Source organism: Diorhabda carinulata, chromosome 1 (assembly GCF_026250575.1).
Source record: "Diorhabda carinulata isolate Delta chromosome 1, icDioCari1.1, whole genome shotgun sequence".
Taxonomy (NCBI): Eukaryota; Metazoa; Arthropoda; class Insecta; order Coleoptera; family Chrysomelidae; genus Diorhabda; species Diorhabda carinulata.
Genome location: NC_079460.1, coordinates 37,890,320 through 37,915,700, shown reverse-complemented (window position 1 = coordinate 37,915,700; position 25,381 = coordinate 37,890,320). Strand labels below are relative to the sequence as shown.

General features: G+C 30.1%; 3 protein-coding genes across 3 annotated transcripts in view; 1 reads left to right on the top strand and 2 right to left on the bottom strand.

Annotated features, from left to right (window-relative positions):
- Window positions 1-1,691: 1,691 nt before the first annotated feature.
- LOC130898344 (ribosomal protein S6 kinase delta-1) lies at window positions 1,692-12,629 on the bottom strand. The gene is made up of 12 exons (XM_057807597.1): window positions 12,410-12,629; window positions 12,178-12,335; window positions 11,676-11,787; window positions 11,245-11,412; window positions 10,799-11,117; window positions 10,567-10,685; window positions 9,377-9,511; window positions 8,262-8,389; window positions 6,917-7,483; window positions 5,312-5,516; window positions 3,882-3,977; window positions 1,692-2,207 (listed from the first exon to the last, which is right to left on the bottom strand). The coding sequence occupies exons 1-12, from the start codon at window positions 12,503-12,505 to the stop codon at window positions 2,100-2,102; spliced, it is 2,211 nt and encodes a 736-aa protein (XP_057663580.1). The 5' UTR covers window positions 12,506-12,629; the 3' UTR covers window positions 1,692-2,099.
- Window positions 12,630-13,441: 812 nt separating this feature from the next.
- Window positions 13,442-14,605, top strand: LOC130898338 (uncharacterized). Its single transcript, XM_057807584.1, has 2 exons — window positions 13,442-14,063; window positions 14,114-14,605. Exons 1-2 carry the CDS (start codon window positions 13,603-13,605, stop codon window positions 14,484-14,486), a joined length of 834 nt encoding a protein of 277 aa, XP_057663567.1. The 5' UTR covers window positions 13,442-13,602; the 3' UTR covers window positions 14,487-14,605.
- Window positions 14,606-16,574: 1,969 nt separating this feature from the next.
- LOC130892352 (zwei Ig domain protein zig-8-like) overlaps window positions 16,575-25,381 on the bottom strand; it is a 468,122-nt gene continuing 459,315 nt past the window's right edge. Inside the window, exons 5-6 of the mRNA XM_057797743.1 lie at window positions 19,187-19,313; window positions 16,575-18,847 (exon numbers count right to left, since the gene is read on the bottom strand). Of these exons, the coding sequence (XP_057653726.1) occupies window positions 18,732-18,847; window positions 19,187-19,313 (243 nt within the window). The 3' untranslated portion in view covers window positions 16,575-18,731. The remainder of the gene's footprint in view (window positions 18,848-19,186; window positions 19,314-25,381) is intronic.

The window sequence follows — 25,381 nt, the reverse complement described above, 5'->3', positions numbered from 1 at the left end:
TTTCTTGTTATTTTCCTCGATTACAAATACTATCATATATGAAATAAACGTGTAAGGAATAAAAATGTTTAGAATGATTTAGCACAAATGACGATTTTCATAATTTTCTTGTTTCTTGCTTCTGCCTATAGGTTCGGACGATTTTTGTTCTTCCCCTTGGACTTGGGTTAACTGCTTTTTCGTTTTTCTTTCTTGAAAACATTTTCACAATTTTGTAGTACTTAATACTTGACTCGATATATCTTCGAATTCGAGTTTAAAACTACAAAAGTTCAAATTTTTCCGATTAATCGTAGAAACGAACAATCTACTCGCGAAATTCGTGTAATTTTCCGGAAAATCCTACTGACTGCGCCAGTGAAGGTTTTAGTTTTATCGAAATTATTTTTAGAAAACAAAAATTTACACAATGACTTTATTATTCTACAATTACATTGAATAAAAAGCAAACATTTATAATTATGTACAGTGTATATATATATATATATATATATATATATATATATATATATATATATATATATATATATATATATATATATATATATAGTTTAAATGTCGGTGGTGGCGTCAGCGGATTCCTGTTGTCGGCTCATCATATTCAAGGACTTAACTGGTATCTGTTTACTACTTTCCTAGATTGTGAAAGTAAACAAAATATTTTATTTGGTATTAATTTCAAAATTCAAAACTTTAATTTTTTTCACTTATGTTCACTTTTTTCGAAAATGGGCCAATGTGCAATGGATTTAAACTGTTGAGCAATAAAAGGGTTCTATTGTTTTCAATAATAATCAACAAACAATTTGTAAAATTAAGTACAATATGCATAATGACACAGTTTCTTAAATTTGATTTGCTCTCTTTAGCCTCTTTCTATCTTCAAATAATTGTTCATCAGTTGAATCAAATAACTATATATCGTTTCAGTAAGAATAGTTATTGCGGAAATCGTTTATGAATCTACTGTCAGCTTCGGTCATATCAAAGAATGAAATTTCAGGATACTTTCTAAAATGATGAAAAATATTCATCACACAGAACATTTTTGCTTTATTGGAACAATTTGCTTACATGAAACACGATACATTTTGTGAAATATGAGAATTTGTATATGTAGGAATATAGTTTTCAAAATAATGCTCATTTTTGCTTCACTCTACAACCTAACCTAACCTTTCTGATCTTCCCTTTAGCCAAAATTGTTCTATTATTGTCTGTTATTTTATTGTTAGCGTGTCTTATTTCATTTTCATCATAGTGACCATGTTATTTGGTATTTACTGGAATGTGAAACCTTGGTGCTGCTTATCATATCTATTTTTATGGCTAGGTTGCATGATTGAACATTAAAATCTCCTATTACTATGGTCGTATCTTTATTAGGGATCATATCTATGTCTTCAAACCATGTCTTATCTTCCTGCTACTACTTTATCAAATTTCTTTTCATAATAGATTAAAGATTAATTTTACTCATTTTAAAAAAATTTGTAATTTTTAAAGTCTAATCAATTCAACACTGTTTACTACCACTACACCAACAATCACAATTACAATGTCCACGTTTTGACAACAAAGTTATCTTCTTCAGAGGAATTAGTTCATTTTCAATTTTTGATAGTAGTGGTATTAAACAGTATGAATACTACTAACTGTACAATTTGGATATTTTCAAATTAAAGCCTTAATATGATTCAATTAGTATATTTCAAATAGTAAATCAAGAATTATAAAATTATGAATCAAATACATTCTGTATAACTAAAATTATGACGAAGTGTCATTCCGTATCACTTTAAAGAAAAATTAAGCAGTTATGGTATTTTTTTATTTAGTGGTAATAGCTAGAGTATTTTGTATCACTACAATTTCTATAAAAATTCGTTTCGGTAATCAAATTATTCGATTAGACAGTGATAACGTGTATTTAAATAACACAGATGTTATAGCTATTTACAAAATATATACAGCAATAACTTTATGCTGCCAAGCAAAACTTTATAAATACAATTAAAAAATAAACTCACATAGAATGTGACAAACAAAACATTAAATGCAACAAAAATTATCACATAGTAAGCAAAAGAGTAATGAAATCAAATTAAGGAATTCCAGGATACTGATTTAAAAAAAGGATGCGACTTAATGTTCTCTGTACCATTGATGCCGCTACCTAATCTATCCTCTGGATCATAGGTAAGTAACTAAAAAGAAAAAAAAATCAATCAATAATTATTACACCATTATGTATTTTGTCTTTCTCGAGTGAAATATTTGTTGTGAAGAATAGTAATCAATAAAGCTATTTTTTTTCCAGAGTTGCTGCTACTGTATAATTTTGATTGTTGCAATGGTTCCAATCATAAGTGTCGAAGCTTCCTCTTTTGCATTGCAAGTTGAAGAAGCTGATATTTTTCACCTCATATATAGCAGCTTTCGACTTTTATGATCACTTTTTGCTCTTTTTTGTTCAGTTCAGTACGTCTACCAACCTTCATGCTAGAGATTTTTAGTATCCTATATTGAAATCAAATTTCAAACACCTTCATTTTCTATGTATTTGTGGTATTTCCTTCCAATATTTGAGTTAAAATCCAATAAAATCATTTCTACCTCTCTAGTTAACTGCAATACTATGTAAATGTCTTCATAAAAAGGTCTATTTCTAACAGGATCATATATTTTTACTGAAGTATTAAGGTTATTCATGTGTCTATTTTCAATAGCAGAGATTGATATAAAATTATAGTAACCCTCATAATATGAGGCTTTTTGAAAACAGACAATACCTGCAGAAGTATCAAGAAACCGCGATTGTAACTTATTTCATAACAACGGGTAGTTTCAGCTAAATATTGTTCTTAGACGTCCCAGATAGAATTGGAGAGATTCCAGTAACTTCGTGAATAGTAAACCGGAATTTTACTACAAAAAATGTTCTTATTAAGTTACAGAGCTGAAAGTTTTTACAGTTTTTCTAGATAGTCTCTCTGCTTGTCCAGCTAACCATTCGTGTAAGAAGTATTCTACCTCAGCATTGTGCCTCCTTCAGTGGACCAAATAAATAATAGTCACATAGGGACTATAAGGAGAGTGTTCCAGTGTATCCCACCCATTGCGGTCAACGTTTCTATCGTAAGCCGAGTTGTATGTGGTCTGGCGTTGTTTTGCAGCAATATCACACTACGAATTGGAATATCGTGTGGTTATGATCTGTAAACAAGTTTCAGAGTGTTTTTAGGTGGTTACTATAATCTTCCACAGTTCGTTGTTCAGTGTGAAAATCAACCGAAATCACTTCACTTCAACTGGCGCGCCTTCGTCTCTGTTCTTCCTCTCCACAGATGTGCATTTACTTTCCTGGAATATAGTCGTGTACATAAGTCTCGTCTGTGGTGATTATTATGTGCAATAAATTTTCTCTTTCTTCTTAATACCCAGTGATGGCTCAATTAAGAGATAAATGATATAACAGAGACGAGTGGTACTCGTATACACCACGGTGTCAGCCCTTTTGGATTTAGTTTATTCAGGGATCAACTATTTCGTAGTAAAAAAGGCTGACATATTGCTGATCGTTTTTTCTCCAAAATTTGACCCTCTTTACCCCTATTTATCCACTGACGTGTCAGTCCTTTGGTTTTCTTTTTAGTTATACCAAGTATTATACCTTAATAAATTTTCAGGCATATTATCGTTCATTTTTCCCGAAAAATTGACCACTTTCACCCCGCGGAACTACCCCCTGTATCCGCTAGGGTATCAGCTTGCTTGTGAATGTAACTAACGACACCAAATGAATGTTTTACGACAGACCAATCATTGTGAAATTCCGGCTCTAGCTCTCTCACTATAAGCTTTGTGGAACAGTTACGAACCTGTTTTAAAATCGATCTTCCTTCCGGAGAAACATATCTTGGAATTCTTAGACAGGTACAACTACTTAAACCATTTAAATGTATTTCTGATAGAGGCTAAAACAGTTAATTATAATATAAATAAAAAATAATCTAAAATTATTCTATATTTTATAATATACAATTTTTAATTTCGATTGAGATATAATAATGTTGTAGGCATGTACGCCATTCAGATGTAATCCTGTGGACCATCTGAAATCAATTTTTTGAGACAAACATTAATTCGGAATGGTTACAACAAATCTCAAATTTATAAGAGCATTCACAAATTTTCATCTCCAACTCCTCCATCCCGCTCCTCTGGTTTGAAAGATCAACTGAGGGTGTCTCTTCCTTACATCAAAGGTGTAACAGACAAAATTTGCAGAATCTTCAAACCTATCAGAAACAGAAATTAGATCCGTCAAAACAAAATATTCAATGAACACCATGGAGTGTATGAAATTCCTGCTCAGATTGCTCCCGTTCCTATATTGGCGAGACAAATCGACCCTTGCCCAGCATCGAGTCTATACCGGGCACACAATCGATTTCAATAGAATCAAAATCATCACCCCTCTCCGCTCCTTTATGTCCTACATTATTTGAGAAGCTATAGAAATAGAGAAACGTCCAAGCTGTCTGGACACAAGGTACGACAGCCAGAGATTACCGGCATATTATTTTTATTATCTATTTTAATCATTTTATATTTTTGTGTTTCAGCTTTTCATTTCCTCGGTGGAATTCCAAGGAGTAGGTAGGTTGAGGCCTTGGATCAACCAAAAAAATTGGCGATTCCTTGCGTGGAGTAGGCGATTGAGACCACGAAATTGGATCACTTCTTACCAATTAACGAATAACCACCCTATCCCCACCCTTCTCTTGATAATGGCTCCAAAGTGGGAGCCGAAACGTCGGTTTCACCCCAAACCTAGTCATTTAGTCCTGTTGTTCATATCCCATATTTCTTCAATTACTTATTTCTTAGACCTCTTGATATATTAATGCATCTAAATGTTCTTGATTTTAGATCAATTTTGTTTTAAAATTGTTTTTTTTTGATCATTTTTGACGTTTCGACTTTTCTTAAAGTCTTTATCAAAATATCTTGATATCTATCATTAAATAATGAGTTTCTCTTTCAACAAATGATCACAAAGACATATTTTTAACACATAACTATTTTTAATAGAATCAATATATTTTTTTTATTTTTCAATGGTAAATTCTGCTGATATTTTCTTGATGGAAAAAACATTTTTGGTATTACCATTATTACCATATTATTATAAAATGTTACCACCAACACATACAAAAAAATTAGTATTTATTACAAAAAATAGTATTTGATACTATATCCAATGTTAGGGAACTGAATAAGCTTTAGAAAATTGTAATTGACTCACTTTGCCTACAAGCAGCTCATACAGTATCGCTCCAAAACTGAACCAATCAGCTGAATTAGTTACTTGATGGAAGCTGTATACTTCTGGTGCTAAGTTGTAGTTAATATTAGTTGAAAATAAGTCACGTAATTCTTTAATATTACACATATAGGTTAATACCAAATTGTCATTGTCATCTATAAGTAAATTTTTCATTTGCAAATCTCTGGAAAAAAATATAAGATAAACTATATACACAGGAAGTATGACAAAAACTATATATAGCAATTCAATTATAAGTCTCTACATATTGATCTCAATACATATTATTAAACTGTTAGTAAATGGATGAAATTATAAATGACAAAAATTGAAAGTAACAACCATAAAAGGCAATAATCTTAGCTATACTTAACAAATTAGTTGCTTTTTAAGCTAACAGGTTTGAGTAAATAAATGTTGCTGTATTGTAACGATAAAATTTATAATTTTCAAAATGATAATATTGAACCATTGTTCACTAGTACTACATTAACACTCTCAGTTGTATTTCGCGTTTGGATAATCAAGTTCCCAACTTCAGGGATCATAAATTGGAATTGCCTTCAGATACCTGAAGGTAAATAGTTTATAGTGTCTGAAGACGATAACTTATTAATAGAAACGTGCATGCCACTTTATATTGTAACTATTGGTGTAGTGGTACTAATGAACAGAAACAATATCATGAATGGTTCCAAAAATTCTAACTAAATCAAAATTATCACTTGAACTTGCAGATTATATTGTTTTTTCTATTTTAGTGACTTGTAGGATTATTTTGAATGGATAAATAGTTAACGAGAATAAAATACAGTGTAAAAAAGATCGAATATGAATGGAAAATGTAACAATTGTTTCATAACACAGTATACCTTACCCAAAAAAAGTTACATATTTTTTTACTCAATATTGTCTAGTTAGGTGTCACTTAACATTGACCAGGGTGTCTAGCGAATTTGAAAACTAAAATTCAAGGACAAGATCTGAAAAATCTAGTTGCTAGATTTTGGATCATAATTTTCAAGTACGGAAAATGAGCCAGATTCCAATTCTATTTCTGCGAAGCCAAATTCATAAGTTTTTGAAAGCAATCCTCCAAACGTGATTTCAAGAGAAGGTAAACAAGAGTGATTGTAAAGATCTAGTTATTTTCTTACAAGAAGAATACTTAAGATCATTCATATAATGTTATTTAAACCTCGTTTGAGGGTTTTAACAAGTTTCATCATAAATGTTTATCAAAAGAAATATTGTGTTCGTATCTTTGACATCACAATGGATGGAAGATTTCATATAATACTTAGTTTGAGGAAAGTGCATCAACAAATGTTTTCCAGTATATATGGATACTGTGGGGAATAACGAATAGAGAAGTCATAAGAATAAGGATGGCTTAGATTTTCAGAAAGCTAAATTTAAAGAAAAAGTTTTTTCTCTGAAATCACATCCAAAATCCTGAGAAAATAAAATTTTCATAAATTGGCTACTGTTCAGTACAGTTTTTAAGACCAGAGTTAAAATTTCTCCTGAAAGAACTTGATAAAATGATTGGTATAATGATGTAATAAAGTAACTGTTAATTACCTGCATATAACTCCTAACGTGTGTAATTTATCCAAGGCAATTAACAACTGAGCAGTCCATTTTACAACTATGTAATCTGGCACAAGTATCCTATCCGTAAACGTTTCCATGTCAAAACTTGAAAACTGACTTCTTTGGCTACTAGCTGTACTTTGCTTCCTGCTACTACTAATAGTTTTATCAGTATCTTTATCTTTTCGTCTAGTATACTTTTGTTGGCGAAAAATTTGTTCTGTAAAAATCGTGTCATTAGATGTACTTGATTGTTCAATATCCAAATTTTGTTCAGAAACTGTTTTTTCAACAGGGTGACCTTCCATATCGATTTTCTCAAAACTATCATCACTACTACATCTATTTTTGTCATCTTTAAAATAATCTCTATTGGAACGTTTCTGACTAGAAGTTGCCATTCTGGAATTATTATAATCATTTATCAGCTCAGTAAAGCTTAGTTCTGATTCATTGTCTGATTCATCTTGAAATTGACAAGTTAGAATTTCATTAGTTTTTTTAAACATTGGGTCGTCGACTTGTCTCTTAAGATAATCTGACAGTTTCACACCACTGTAAAAAAATTATCAGGTTTCAGTTGTTTTATATAAAGTAATATTTATTTCATATGTGATCATTAAGCTTTGTTCATTCAACTATAACAAATTGCATCTTCAATGTAATTATAATGTCAAAGTTTATAGAAACAAAACCTGAGTCAGTCACACTTAATTTTTTAATGATGTATAAAGTTGTGAAAGATAGTTTAATATTTCCCCTTGATTCAGATTATGTTTCGTGGAATATTCAACGCTGCATAATCAATCTCTACTAAGATGTGTAGCTGCTACTTTAGATTTAGACTCTGTAAGATCAAAGTAGTGCTAAATCAGAGTTGAATTAACGTATCATTAAATGTGAGAGTGAGAAAATATCACATATATCAAAGAACAAAAATGGACCAACTATTGAACCAGATACTATTTAGGTGAGCTCTGATCCATGCAAACTCTTTGCATTATTATCTTCAAGTAAGACTCAAAAACACATGATCTTTTATTAAATCCTAATATTGCAACTTTGCATAGAGAAGATATGATCTAACACATCAAATGCCTTAGAGTAATCTATAGAGACAAATATGAAAAGCTTTCTATTTATCCAGTGCTTTTATCAGTGATATTTAACATTACAGTATCTGTGATATGTCCCTACGGAATCCTAACACATGCACCGGATTATTTTCACATAATAAACGCCTCCAGAATTCAGAAATTTGAATAAAAAAGTAACAGTATAAACAATCATTGTAAAAGTCTAATTTTGGGCGAGTGAAATAATGTTAACTTACCTACAATATTCTAATACTAAAAAAACAGCATTTTCACAATTATAATGACTGTCAAGTCTGACCATATAAGGCACATGCTTAGGCAATATTAAATTTTCTTCTAGGAACTGAGAGGTCTTCTGAATAATCTAAAATAAATAATAGTAGTTTTTAGAACTATATAATAGAGACTGTTATTATTATGAAATGATTGAAATCACCAATAATTTGAAAAAAATGACTATACAACACATTAATTATGCAGGGTTCTTTCCAGGACAAAATCAAGGTTTAATTTAGAAAAAAAAATCCTCAATTATGAGAGGCAGGATAAAAACAAAGTTTCAATTATATAAAATATTTGAATGTTTTTAAATATTTTCAGCATTTGATTAATAACAACAGTCGACAAAGTAAATGACATCAATTAAAACAATTCTGTTATCAAAACACAGGCCTAATTCAACCCACAAGATCGAGCAAACAACTATAAAATCAAACTGGAGCAGTAGCAGGCACTACTGATATTGATGGGATAGAAGCCATTGAACACATAATTTTTAAAAGTGTGACATGATCTTTCAAAAGCCAACTTTAACATTTTGTTCATGAAGTCTCTGATATGTTGGTCTAATAAGTTTGAGAAATAAAGTAAGAACTGGCAGTAAATTATCCTATATTCAATATTATAGACCAGATTTTCTGTGATTTTTGATAGTATTAATGCTTGTTCAATTCCAAATTCAATATTCAAATTGACGTTGATAGAAATATTGATTAATTGAAATATTGATTCTGGTTCATAAACCTTTTCACTTTCACTGTTGAAACTGACGTTTTTCAATTAGTGATTATGTCTTCCCTTCTTGCTTCCCATGTTAGTCAATCTAATAATCTCGTATGTAGTTGAAAATAGTACCAGAATATTTTAAAACACATGAATATTTGATCATATATCCAAAGACCAAATTATAGGGAAAAAAACATAACAACTTCTCATAGAGGTAGAAACATTTGGCATATTGTTCTTTTAGGTTTTAGGTAATAAAATGAATTCATCATATCATAATCATAATTCATTTAAGATAGACATACTATATAAATCATTAACCTTAAGACAGAATATTTATACTCACTTTAATATAAAATAATTTCTGTAATTCAGAATGAAGAACCAAAATTCCTGTATTATTTAGAATTTTAACCACTTTGTATTTGTAAAGATCAAATAACGGCCTTTTAATTGGATGTTCTTCTTCTTCAGGTTCAGTCTAAATATTAGATAAGAATCAGTACAAAATTTAAATCTTATCGCTCTTAAATGAAGTTATAATTGAATTAATTTTTTTACTGACAATTTATACAACACATTTTACTGTTGAAAAGTCCTGTATTGGTATTATACCTAAAATTTCTATATAAAACACCCAAAAAAACATATAATTCTAAAAATGATATAAATATAAACTAAATCAAGATTTAAACGGACTTTTTAATCATGAATTATATTACACCATTATATTCTATGTACTGCTTTCACTTGCATTGATTACTGCTTAAAATCATCAAAGGTATTTTTAAAATGACATTTTTTATTACATCTTGATCTGTCTGATTCCAGATAAAGGCAGTGTTCAATGAGATTAAGATCAAGACTTGCAATTTTCTTTTCCAGGAAATAATTTTGTACCACATGCAGTTGTGCATTATCATTCATTATTACTAATTCCTACTCTACAAAGGATATAACTATGGTATATAAATTGCAATTCTAAAAAATCTATTATGTAAGATAACCACTATAAATGTTCTCTAAACAAAACTAATGCCCAGACCATAATACAGTGGTCATCACCCCAACAACAGAAGAGTGACTTGTTAAATAAAATATTGCCTCATTGATGGTTCCAGCTTGATATGGAGTAAGGTCAACCTTCTTTGCACTGTATTTTGACTAATGAGGTAATTGTATCTAAAGTAAATAATTGCTGCATTGCAGTTGTTGTACCAAAGCAACTGCATTCACAAAAATCTATTTCAATTATTCATTTCCTCCCTATGACGACTTTATTCAAGTTTTCTTTGGTCATTACTGGTCACCCAAAATTGTGCCAATGAGTTGGACATAGTAAATTTGTGGTACTACAACTGAAACTTGCATCAAGCCTTGCTCCACAAATGTTATGACAACGAAATATTTCCATTCTTACATGCACATAGGCCCATTTTTACAAAATTTAGGCGTCGCCTCTACCTACTTACAAAGCAAACTGAAATAACAGTTTTTTAACTTGTAACATTATATTACATGAATTAGTAGACATACCGTAAACTGAAGATCTTTTATTTCTGGAGACAAGTACATGTTGTATATTTTTTCAGCATGTATTTTGTATTTATCCACTTTGTATTTCACTAGTTGCCTTCTTTCATAATTGGTATCATCTAAAACAAAACAGGAGTACACTATATTTCCAATTGAATTGTTTAGTAAGCAAATGGAGAAAATTGTTTGTATTTAGTTATTAAGTTGACAAAGAGATCCAATAAAAACTCACCAATTCCATATTTAACTAAAATATCAATCGCCGTATTATAAGCAATATGAGCCTCTTGATATTTTCTATCTTCCTCCAGCTCAGAGGCTAAATTTATGTGTACAGAAGCATCAAGAATATATTGTACATTCTCATCCAAGTTCTTTATAAATGGAAGACCTTGTCCATCTAATAAGCTCATGTTATCAAATATATTTGTTATGTTAGATAAATCTGAATTATTTGATGATGTATGAGAGTTTATGGAGGTTGATGAATTGAATTTTTGTAGTTTTGGATGATGTAGATGTAATTTTGTGGATTCTGTCAATGTATCTATCTAAAATTATATATCATGTTAATTAACAATATATGATTTAAAAAAATTCTTTCATCTATTTTTATAAACACCACAATAAACAATGGACAGGAGAAATTATTTTATGATTTGCATAATATTTACCAACCTGAGAAGTGTAATTTAAGCTGTACACAGTGGATACAGAATCTGTATCACTGATAGTAATGTCATCTTCAGAAAGAGTGGTACTAACTTCAGGATCTTCTGGAAGTTTCAATTCTGCTCTTATAGAATTGATATTACTACTTAAATGTTCTACTGGAGTATAACTGGTCTACAATGTGAAACCATGAACATAAAGTTATATGGCTGAGGTAAAGATAAATGAACTTATCTACTTTTGAGTATTTTCAAATTATATAATATATACTTCTCAAAATATTCAAACATAGTAAGGACAGGTATTTTATTCTACCTATTTTAAAAAATATATAGGAAAAATAAACTGCTGAAATATGAATTTCCAATGTTTCTATTACACACACATTCTGTATCAATAAGTGAAAGTATAGAATGAAAGATATTTCACATACCCACCTCAAGAAATTTTGCAAATTCTTTGCAAGTGAACAATTGACTATTCGCCCCAATAAATTCCAGAAAATTCAAGATACTTTGTTTTCGTTCCTGAATAGTTTCATCATCAAACCTACAATAAATCATAAACAATTTATTGCCGAACATTCATTAATGATACAATATATAAGCTACTGTCAATAACAAATAAAGTAGTATATGAAAAAGTCTTTAAGCATTATAAACAAATGTACTAGAACTCCCAGATCTTCAGTACAAAATATTCCACTAAAGCATATATAGTATGTAAACAAATTAAAGAATAAATCTCAAACTTCTACCACTTCCCTTCCATATCCAAATTCATTCAATACCCATATTGTTAGTGTCTCTAAGTTTGGCAAGTAATTTATTAATATAAATCAACTAGTATTCAAAGTTTATAAAAAAATTAATGTCCACTGCTCCACTTCTACTGTATATAGTGCTTATCTTAGTTCAGTAAAGATGAGAATCAACTGACCTTTTTAAAACTGTTTTAGCAGGTAAGTTGGGAAAATCTTTGTTTGTTGTTAACTTCTTGTATAACCCTTTAAGTTCTCTATTCAATCTCCGAAAATCGTTGAATCTTTTCCATACAATTACTCGAGTAACAGCATCAGGACAGTTCTCTGGATATAACTAAAAAATTAAGTTGTATTTTAAGTTGTATTTGTGTACTAGCCTATTTGCCTATAATAATGGGCAATACTTACCATTGAAACTACTTTATATATTGTAAATCCATTCTTATGTTTTCGAACATCGGGAATATCAAAAATTCTGATCCACTTATCGTGTACGGATACCATTATCAATCTTCAAAGCTCATATAACTACTATTAAGTTATTCTTTATTATTATCTGTTTAAACAATATTTGAAAAAGTCATAACACACCTCCTACCACAGCTGATTCTGACATTTAAATATTGGTAATACCAACTTCAAAATACAAAGGAGTACTCTCTTAAACGTCATTTACTATTGGAAGAGGTAAAAAAATTTATCTATGGATGTATTCCTTCAGTCAGTTACAGTAATTACGTTCACAATCACGATCTTCCCCATACCAATAAGTCAACAGCGTTATAATCGTAAGCCCAAGTGGAATAGATTGCGAGGCGCTTTAAGTCGTGAGATGAATATTAAGAAATCGCAAAATAAAAAAAAATAAGCGAGTGCTTCAAGAGGTTATCTTATGATTTGTAAGTTATTAGTAAAGTGCTTAAATCATTTACATTAAAGTAAAATCAAAACATCTTCTGAGGCAATTGTAAAAAATTTGGTGCGTCACAAGAATGCTTCAACAGTACTTATAATATCCCTTGCTGCATGAAATAATGAGATAGATTCTACTGGTTGCAATCTGCGTTGCATGAATTTTGAAAATTCCGCTATAGCTTTCAACGCTTACTCCACCCCACCTTTTGACAAGAATCGTTGTGACGTTGTTCATGACGACATGAGTGACGTTCTTGCTGTGACCACAACGATCGTAGTCCCTATGTCGAACGCCCAAAAGAGTATTTCAGGCGCCGTTAATGCTCAGTGGAATGCATCTATATGATCCGAAAATGATTCTTTCTACCCTGTGGTTTTTTAAACTTTAAAAATTTTTTATTCCCCTCATAAGTTTTTCTCACAATCCAATGAATAGTCCAAATATGTATGGAATAAAAACAATTGGGGCTCAACCACTGCTTTTTGGAAGGGCAAAATTAGATATGCGCATGTCTGGGTGATTACGCACAATTTCTAATCGTGGTGTGAAGAAGCCTTAAGATATGGCATACTTGATTTTTTTGTTGATTACTGATTTAATTCACAGATTAATAAAAACAAAGTCTCAATATTTTGAATTTTTGGTTTATCAAGAACGTTTTAGTAATTTATTTTATTATTGAAATATGAAAACGAATCGAGACGATGGTAATATATTCAAGATCGATGCAAATACTTCTGATATAATTCTTACTCCATTCTCATGCGCTTCCATAATAAATGAGATTATAAAAGGTCTTCTTTACCAAAAATGCCAGATACCTTATTCTTATAGTCGGATGAAAATTATGGTGACGAAAAAACGACAAAAGACTTCCGAAACGCCTATAGATGCTGGACTCAAGTTAAGAGCAGAGTGCCACTTTCTAGTTGTTTCTAAAGTTTTGGATACTGTAGAATCAGCAATGACTAGCATCACTGATGAATTTATTTACCATAAAAATAAGGTGAAAAGTGTTGTATTTGTGCTTGGTACCACACCATTTACCGTTAGAGAAGTGATTACTATAAATGTATCATGCCTTCTTGGACACATTGAAGGTAATCATGCAGCCGAATTGAATAAATATCAACAAAAAATTTTAAGGTAATGAAAATCGTTGCTGTTATTGTGAACTCCAATTTTTAACTTTTTAGGAGTATTTTTTTAAGGCAAGAATGGCTTGATAAGATTGAAGCAAATATCCCTTCTACAAACGTGCATATATACATCAAGAAGATGAATGATTGCTCTCCATTAAAATCTTCAGGTTTTGAACCTTCTGTAGCTCCCAGCTTTTCTAATAACACTAAACAGGTTCAAATATTTTTGAAATCAGATATGCGAAAAGATCGAAATTGTTGTGAAAGTTTTAAGGTGTTTGAAGATCTTGGTGAAAGTATGGCAGAAGAATGTGAGGACTCTTCTAAAGAAGAAATAGAAAACCTTACTTGGTACAAGTATAAAGATTCAGTAAAAGGATTCAAAGATTGTTTTGTCAATAAGAAACCTTTAAATGAACTATGGTAATATATTTCAATAGTATAAATAATTTTGGAATTGAAAATAATTGTGGATATCAATACTTACTGTATTGCTTAATTAATTTTAATAATAATTAACTTACTTTATTTGTTTAGTTTAATGGATGCACTGAAATTTATATTGATATATATATATATATATTTATATTGATATATATATATATATATATATATATATATATATATATATATATATATATATATATTTATATTATTTTATATTTATATATATATTATATATATATATATATATATATATATATATATATATATATATATATATATATATATATATATATATATATATATATATATATATATATATATATATATATGAAATTGATTCAAATTATAAATGAAACCATGTAAGTAATAGATTATGGCAATTCAATTATTTTAAATAAAATATAAGAAATTCTGTACCTTTTTTAAAATATGTATGTTTATGTATGTAGAGTGGCCCAGAATTTATAAATTGATTTCTAAGAGCTGATAGTTTTTATAACAATAAGAGTATTTTTTTATTCACCATTTTCTAAATGAATAATAAGAAAAATAAAACCTTATGAAGCGAACAGTTCTGATTACAGAGTTTGTATTTTGTGAGTGATAAAATACTAGGATATACCCCTCTCCAATCTCCAATTGTGCTTGAAATGGAAGCCCCCAGAGCACAACCATCAATTTGTTTGCATCTCTTATTTTCATATTGGAAATATGTTGTTCTAAGTGTGAGTTCTATAGCTTTTATAAATTTGTTTTGAGGTATTTCTGTATATTCTTTAGTTTTATCACATTTTCTTATTATATTTTTCACAATGGTAATAGGAATATTTGTATATAAAGAAACCACATATAACGAAATAAATACATATTCATTAGGAATATTTATACTTTTAATTTTTTCTTTGAAATTCCATGTGTTTTTGATATAGTATTTGTTTTGATATAAAATTTTTTTCAAAATATTTTAATATTTTTCAAGTAATTAGGTAATGGGGTGAGAGGAGTTTGAATACTTGAAACAATGTCAGGTTTGTGCAGTTTTGGTAAACCATATATTTAAGGGTTAAGGCATTGTGACTTTTTTTGCATCTGATGGCGAAATAAAAAGTTGTTCTTCTCAAGATCCAATTAGATCATTATTTTGTTTTTGATTAGAATTCGTAGGGTCTTGCTCAATTTTTTTGTAAGTTTTCTTATCGTTTAATAATTATTATAATCTTCTGATTTCATAAAAACAGTTTTATTAGATTTATCTGCTTTAAAAATTTTGAGAGTTCTATTTGTATTGATGAATTCTTTTGTTGTAGTTATATTTTGAGGTTTGATATTGCTTTGTTGTTATTTGTTTTTCAATTTATTTTTGAAAAAGTGATAATATTACAAGTATCAGATCCTATTTTATTTTGAATTTCGTTCTTTAGATGATTGGTGTTGCATTCAATATTACATAAGATATTTGTTACAGATAATTCTTTGTCACTAGAAATATTTTGTGCAAAATTAGGACCCATAGATAAAACTTCTTTCACTTCATCTGGTATGACAGTATCTGTTAAAATTTTCGATCCATTGTGATTTTATTTCATTTGCATTTTTAGCAATAGATTGTTGTTTTAATATTGCATTATCAATTTTCTTAATATTTCTTTCTTTGCATTTATTAAAAAGTAATATAGTTATTTCTCGACATTATTCCTCAAATTTTTGGAAAATGTAATTACTTTATTTATTTTAACTGTTATGTTTTTTAAATCATTTTCTTATTAAAGTAGTTAATTCGGTAATAGATAGTTGTATAACTAGGTAAAACGTGATTTTAATATTCATGCTGCAGGCGACTATTTGTAAATTTTATATGGGATAATTTTGAATATAGAAATGTAGGTTTAACTTATTTTTTCTGCATCTGAGTAGAAAAATTCTTCGGTTTTTTAGTTTTGAAATTTTTTGGAGGATATTTTCGAAATTTCTTAGATTCTGTTTGGCTTCAGTTCCATATGTATATAAATATATATATATATATATATATATATATATATATATATTATTGGAGAAAATAAACAACACGAAACATTAAATATTTATTTATACAAAAAGTTGAGTCTATAAATCATATCTACATTATGATGATTATCAACCGGAATAATAATTTTATTACAGAAAAATAACCTAATTCAGTGAATTAAAATAACAAAATTTTACTTTGTAAATATTCTTATACTGTCTTGTTAGGAAAAATCAATTGTGATTATTTGCAGGCAGTTTATAAACAAATTGTACTATACAAGAAATTAATATTTTCCTGATCATATCTATTATCATGTCAGATAAATCAAAAAAATGACAGTCCATAGTTAATAAAACATATTTATTCTCCAATGATATAACCACTGTTATTAGCATATATTTGAAAGAAATTCTAACTTTATTTCAATTTTATAACCATGAGAACATATTGAAACAGTATTAGAAACATGGCAAAGACATTAATGTGTAAAACATTTTCAATGAAATAATATAGTATAATGTCTTAGAACAGCTGAACTAATATAAAATGAGTTAATGATGAGAATTAATGCAAGTTATATGATTGATAATTGAATTACTGCCACACTCGAACATTTACTAATGAATTTCTGTAACTTTTTTTGGAAATATATATATTACATTTCCAATGCAGAGAAATTTTCTCACTAATGATCAGGAACATTAGTTTTATTAGGTAATCATAACAGACTAGGGCCATTTTTGAGAAACATCTTAAGTTAATTAACATTTTTAACATTATTGTTCCAATTTTTCAATCTTACATAGTTTTTAATAAGCATACACTATATAAAAAAATAATAGTACATAATTTTTCAATTACTGTAATATCAGGAGGTTACACTCATATTTTTCATAAAATCGTCACAAATATACATGTTTTCAGCTTTTTTTATACGAGTAACTAAATATGCTCAGGGCAAAGCCAATAACTAAACCTTAAACATATGTATCCAAAGTCAATTAGCTTAAATTTGTCCCATCCACATTCATGGAAGGTAAACCAGATTTTAACAATAATGGAGAATTTAAAACTATAGAGAATATATACAAAAAAAATAAATAATCAACAAAGTCTTGTATACTGACAAAACACTAAAACCTAGATAGAAGTAGAAGATATTGAGACCAAGATAAAAAATTTTGTAGAAGCTCAGAAAAGCGAGGTAGTTGTTAAGTATAGAGCAAAAACAATAGGGTATGGACAATAGGAAAAGGGGGACCCTAAAGAAATTGTTCGCATAGTTCCAAAAGATCGAAGGAGTATGGTTCTCAATGACTGACTGGTAAACAGCAGCAATCGAAAGTAGAGAAGGCGAGAGTATCTACTACACCTGTATTTTATGGTTCCAATTATAAAATTAATATTAAATAATATTAAAATAACAAATATTATCTACCTAAGCAAGAATGTTTACTGTTTGGTGGTTAGATTACAGTATGAATATTATCTGCACTCTGTAGAATGTGATCTCAAGTGAATTTAGATTTCATTTAAGTAGCAGGAACCTACATAAAAGGTAATAGAGTCTGCTTGGTTGACTTGTTATTTAGGGCTTGTGATTCTTTTTTATAACAATATTTGCATTTAAGTTCTGTAATATTTTGAATGTATTCAGTACTTTTTGTCTTTTGGAAATTAAATGTACAAGCTCTATTACTGAGATATGTAAATTTACAAGATCTGTTAACCTCCCTAGAGACTCAATCTTCCAACAAATCCATATGTAGCTAATTTATATATAGCCTCCAAGGAATCAGATGTCTTCAGAGTCTGTTTTTGAAGATGGAGCCAAAAGGTATTCAACTATCTATTCTATAGCAGTACAAATTTTAAATAAATAGTTAAATTTATAAAAAAAATATCAAATTTTTGTTGTGCACCTATTATTATCCCTATAATAATAAGATATAAATTCAAATATGGGCCCCTGTCTGCGAATCATCAACATATAGAACTGATTTTAATGTGTAATCATCAATTTATAACTCAAAGATATGTTAACATTCGGTACAAGTTTGGAAAAGTTCATTTGGTTGGTACTTTTGCTAAGATAGAGACATATTTGGGAATATTAATAGAAGATAATTATATGTGGGTTTGTGATGAAGATTAGAGGATTTTTTTTTTTTTGGAAATGAGGGTTGACAAATGATAGAATCGTATTTACAAGGAATTTCATCTGATTTGTTTCATTACAATGACAAATAAACTATTTACAATCGTGCCTTGAATAGAGAGAGACAGAGAGGCGGTGTTCTTGTTGCCGTGTTGCATAGCTGCTGGATGTTCACCTGAAAAAAAATATTATCTTTTAAACATCAACATGACTATTATTAACTTCGAGCACAACATACATTTGAATATATCCACAAAGGCAATTCAATCAGTATTCTACTACCAATAATAAAATCATATTAAGCAGTCATTTTTGGTACCCTTCCATTAAATATGTATCATGAACATATTTTAGTTTCACAACTTTCATTTTTTTCCCCTCATACATATACAGAATAACTGGTCTATGAGGAATGACTACAAAATGTTTAAACTTTTCAGATGTTATACATTTTTTTAATTTCCACTTTGAGAAGAACTTTTATATATTCAGCAATGGTCTGCATTATACTTACCATTAATAACGTGCACGTTAACACTAGTCGATCCTGCAATTGTGGGTACACAAGAATAATTTCCAGAATCTGAAATGTGAGCATTAGAAATATGCAGCTTAGATGAAAGACCATCCGACCACTGATTCTAAAAACAAAAAATTCAATAAGTTCATTGTATTTATGTAATGTGAACATGCGTATATTGAGTTTTAATAATCATAAGTATAAAATACTAAGTATTTTGAAGATCCATTTCCAGTTTTTTTCATTCCACTTTAGACAAAAATTAAATGAGAAAAATATCTATCAACAAGCTTTGAAATTTACTAATTACAATATTATCATTCTGTCGAGAGTAGAATACAGATATTTCGTGAATGATGTTATTAGACTTCTAAATTAAACTTTAAAATGTCACTAGTAGACGGGACTACAAGACACTAATAAAATTCATAATTGGGAGTCCGGCTCTGGACGTATAAGTTATTCACACTGTTCTTTCAGCTCCGTATTATTGAAGTCAAAAGTTAATGTTGAAATCTGTACCATTAGAGAGTAAAGAGTAAAGAGACAATCCAAACCCAAACGTAATAAGTGGAAAATTTGTTTACATCAATTACCAATTTTAAAATTCATTAATTAAATAAATCTGATACTGATAGGAGGTCAAGATAAAAATCGGTTCAAGTAAGCGATCTTATCGCCAAAACAAATGTAGACAGGACCGCTTTCAGGACAACTTACCTACATTTTGTCTTAATCCATAACAATGTTTACCTCAAACCAGGGGGTTTCTGACTACAGGAACCCCCAAAACTCTGACCAATCGCAGCATACACAGACAGCTAATCTCAATCAGAATATGTTGAAGAAGCAATACTCAGCAGCATTAAACCAACCAGCCACAACAACTTTTCCAGAAAAAAACCAATCCATAATATTCAATGCTATTAATGAAACAAAAATTCCCGAATATATTCTAGCTATTGGTTCAGTTATCGGCCCCAAAAATGTTATCTTCTGCTCAAAAATATCCAACAACAGAGTGTGCGTGTACCTATCAAGTTCAGAAATTGACGATCTGTTTCTGAGTGAACATGGGCATATTATTGTCAATAATGAAAGGAGCCCAGTTGAAAGCCTGCACAGCGAATCCGGTGAACCTTCTCTATCCTTGAGAAGACAATACCTGAACCTGTCTTACGCTGTGAACATTCTATCGAACGAAAATAATCCTGTATATCAAAACGTTCACGCTCATCGATTCCAAACCATATATCAGAACAAACCACGAACTACGACACCTTTATATGAACGAATTAATAGGTACAAACATGAACTAAAAATTACCTTTCCACAAGTGTACCCTATAAATAAATCCAATATACTACCTTGGTTTTAGCAAAGTTGAAACTCCTTCTCAAATCATATTAAATAACTTTATGCAAATATTATCCGAACACCAAAACTACACTCAAATCTACTCGGATGCATCTAAATCGGAAGACGCAGTATCGGCAGCAATTGTAACACCCATATCAAATACTGGCTTCAGACTACCAGAACAGTATATACAGGAGAGACACACGCCATTCTTCAAGCGGTTTTGTACAGTGAAACGGAAGGTCTAACTAAAACCTTGATTATTAGTGACTCTTTGAGCGCAATCAACAGTCTACGATCGGTTTATTTAGATAATCCACTCAGTATAATTCTAAAAGAAAAAATACGCAGACTAATACAGGAAGACCGATTGCTAAAACTATTGTGGGTACCTGCATACATCGGAATACTGGGTAATGAAAGCTGACAAGATAGATCGAGAGGCTCTCAGTAACCAAAATTCAGAAGAGGAAAGTTCAACGACACATGGAGACTTGAAAGCTCACGTAAAGAAAGCAGTCCATGAAAATTGGTAAAGTGTTTGGCGACGGAGCCGATCCAAATTAGCAGAGGTTAACATGTCAGTCACTCCTTGGAAGAACAACCCGAAACAACGCAGAGACAAGGTGATCCTGTCACGTTTGCATATATCATATGTGATATATGCCGAGTTGAAGTGTCGGTAAAACATGTGCTAGTGAGTGTCCTAAGTTCGCAGAAAAAAGACGGGAACATGGTCTATGTCAGTCTTTGGAGCGAATGATGGGGAACAACTGTGACATTAAAAGTATTATTTCGTATCTAACAGAGATTGATATTATCAGCAAAATTTAGCAAGAAATGAAATGTAAATTACATAATTGTACAATCACACCGTTACGTTGCTAATAACCCTGCGTGGTTGATGCAAAAAAAATCTTAATTAACCAAAAGATTTAGAATTTATTTAGAATTATTAGAAAGTAATATGACCAACCTTCTTTTACATTTCTGTACCCATATGTTCAGAATTACTTTTTCAGCTATGCCGTCATCAGCACCTATTCTTTTATTATTAATTATTAAACAAAATATGTAGATTACCGAATAATAATTATTTATTGATGATGTCAAATATCAGATAACCATCAAGTGTAATTGGCAAGACACATATTGTGAAATCTATTAGAAATATACGTAATCCATTTTGTTGTCAACAGTAACATTAAATAAAATTGAACCTTTGTTTGATATATTATAAATACGAGGTTTATCAATCTTTGCTTAAATTCGATATTTCACCTTTCTATTATTACGTATAGCCAGCCCCTTGACTCAAATACATTCTAGTGGAAGTAAATACAAGTTCTATTCATAGCTGTTGTAGTATAATGCATTATGGTGATGTCACTTCTCCATTTCGAAATGTTTACAGTTGAATTCTTGTTGAAGGCGAATACATTTCTTATAGATTGATCGTTTTAAAGGCACATTTATGTTGAAACAACTTTTGTGTGAATAATATTATCGTTGTAAATACTTGATGCTTCATTCTTCATTATTATAAATGTATATTAAATCAGAGTGGATACGAAAATTTTAGTTAGGACGTGTGTCAACTAGTTATGAGCAACGTTCGAAACCACCGGTGAGCAGCTAAATGATGAAGGCAGGATGGTCGTTATTTGAGTTAGAGAGGGCAGAGGGCAAGTGGTACCGTCTACTGGATATTCCGTAATGAGCTACGGTATGGTGGAGCATTATTCTTAAGAGCATACTTTAATTCAGTATGAAATTGCATTGGAAAACGGCCATTTTGATGTAAGCCCGCTTCTCATCATTGTTTACTTCTATCTCGTACTACATTCACATATTGACTGATTTCAAAGCCCTCACCGAACTACAGTATCTAACACAGAGCAATCTGTTATGCATAGACGTTTATGATACGGTTTCATATTTACAAGAAATAAAATAGTTGCATGATTTATCTCCCAACCCTTGTATTATTTATTAACCTGATTTTTGTCTATAAATGAATAAAAAATAATTTTAGTATCATTTTCTAATAGTTATTCGTTGATTTACCTCGATTAAATAAAAAAAAATCAGTATCTTGTATACTTTTCATTGAAATTCCCCATGTTTCATAATGTTAGTAAATCAAGTTTCAGTTTAAACTATATAGAAAAAAGAAGTTCCGATAGTACATATACATGCATTTATTCGCTTTTTAGCTTTTTAGACAGAGCTAGCAGACTCGAAGTACTGTAAAATAATATATAACATACTAAGGCTTGCAAACCTAGGTATATCTGTCATACTAATAATATATACCCTAAGATGTTAAGAAAATTCACAAAAAAGACATAAACAACGGTAAATACACGAAATTGAAAATGATATGAATAAACAATTTGATCAGAACCGAGACTACCGAGACTAACATCATTATGGCAGACACGTAAATTACACAGAAATAAAAATTGGAAAGAAGTCTTTTGTAGTGACATCACTATCCGAGTCAACAATGAACCATATTACAAATGGGTATTATTAGTAGAAAAATTGAAGATCAAAAAAAAGTTGCTGAGTTTGAATATATAATTGGTTTGGTAAATCAAAATCGGGAGAATCCTTACACATGGCAAAGGATCGTAAAGTATTCGCTGTGGTGATCCCGACAACAAACAGATGATACTAACAAGCCACACGAAGAGAAAAGCTGTTTCAAAGTAGAGTTACAAATGTAAATAAATGTTCCCGTGAAGCGCGGATGCGGATCGATTCAACAGTTTTTTTCTCGACGCAATTCCATCTATCATGAAAATTCACATTCGTAACCGTTTGTTTCACCGGAGAAAAAATTGAAGACATTTATTTTTGCATGAGGGAGTTTTTATGTATAAAAAACATACAATATAATATATTTCGGTGTGTTGGTTTTGTGTACTGAAAACTGAGATGCCATTGTTACAACTATAAAACATTATAAATCATCGGTTGTTCCCGTATCAAACTTTACTTTTGAGGAAATTCTTGTTACTTTTATGTTATATCAAATTCATCATACTAATTAAAAATGTTGAATATTAATACACGGGCGTTTGTGCAACACTCTGTTTCGGGTTTGAGAGTCTCTTCATAATAGGAGTGAATTTCAGTGAACTTTGAGCAATAAACATCAACCATTCAAAACTATTCTAGTAATTCAAGAAATAGAACACTAACACAAGAGCAGACAGTTACAATTATTAGGAAGGTTGCCATTTTGGGAAATCGATATATTTTACCTTTGCAATATTTGCAAATGAATACAGGGGAGTAATCCTGTCGTCAATTAAGAAGTTTCTCGATCCAAGTTATTTGCTTACAAGAATCTCTACCATCGTTAACGTTGAGTATCTCTTAGAAACAAAATTAACGTTACGATCAATCCTACGGAGAATTCAACATGAAAAGTACTTCAATAGTGTTGAATTTGCTATAGTCTAGTTAATCAGACTAATAGTTAAACCAATAATCTTGCTGCATGAGCATTCTTAGAAAAGGTAGATGAGGGGAAATTGGCTGAAAAATATTAACACTGTAGATGCGTTCAATGCTTCACTCACGTTTTTACCCGTTCTTTATTATTTTCTTAAAAAAGTCCAATTTACGTCTTTATTTATAAGAGACATAGTTCTATTTTATTAAGTTTTTATGTTGCTTTCCTTTGTACAACGTTTTATAAATAAATACAGACTTAGGAGTCTCCAACTTTTTATTATACCGTCTCTAAATTGACGTCTTTGTAACTGTATTTACGTTAGCTCTAACAAATATTTGTCTGTTACTACTTGTTTTAAAACGGAAGCTATTTCCTCCTATTTACGTGTTAAGTGACCGCGAATAACAAACAACGGCAAGTATTTCTTCTCAAAAAGTTAATGCAACGGTTTCAATGTTACATTTCTCAATTTGTTTTGTACTGGATAATTTATTTTCGTTCTATACTCACACCTACTTTTTGCGAATCTGCTCTCGCCTGGTGTACGTTCGAATCCATCGATTTTGCCTTTGTCATAACTATAATTCATATTAAAGAGAACACATTTTGCTATATCAAATACCTACTCAAAAAGAGTATTAATGAGTCTATTCAGAGTTATTTGACATATGCTGAGTTATGACAAATTTTATTTGTAGTCAACATGATGTCCACAATTTCGACGGCATTAATTTCTTTTTTGCATTTTTCATATTATGAAAATTTCGTGGTTTGTTTCACGGTTCTATTCAAATAGAAACGAGCTCATCAATAAAATTGTGTTTTAATTCGATCCAAAAATCACTTGCATTATCTAAGCGAACAGCGAAATTGGTTGCTGGGCTTCTGACTACTGCTTATCTTACCCTTTCAACATTTTCTTTGTTACACTGTGCCTCGAGCCAGGATTTTTCTTATCCAATATGTTTTCAGTCGATCTAAAGTTTTTCACTCATCTGAGGATTGTCTTACGGATTGGATTACATGTTAATCGACATTATATCAAAATAGTCACTGCGTAATTATAATTATAATTCATCACTTCTCATAAATCTGTCATAAATCGATTTTAGGAGTCCCATTGCTTTATAGTGATAGTAATTGAAATGACATCTTTTGTAGACCAGAACTATCTCCACCACGACTACTTCCCTCCACCTCACTATGTAGTTCAAAACTGTCCATCTTCCTTGGGTCCTATATTAGTATATAATAATATAAATCCAAATGTCTTAATTTAGCTCGGTTTTCCAAAATAGCAACTATTTGTTACATTGGTGAAAACTATCAGTTTAAACTTTTTTAAAAATACCATTCAAATT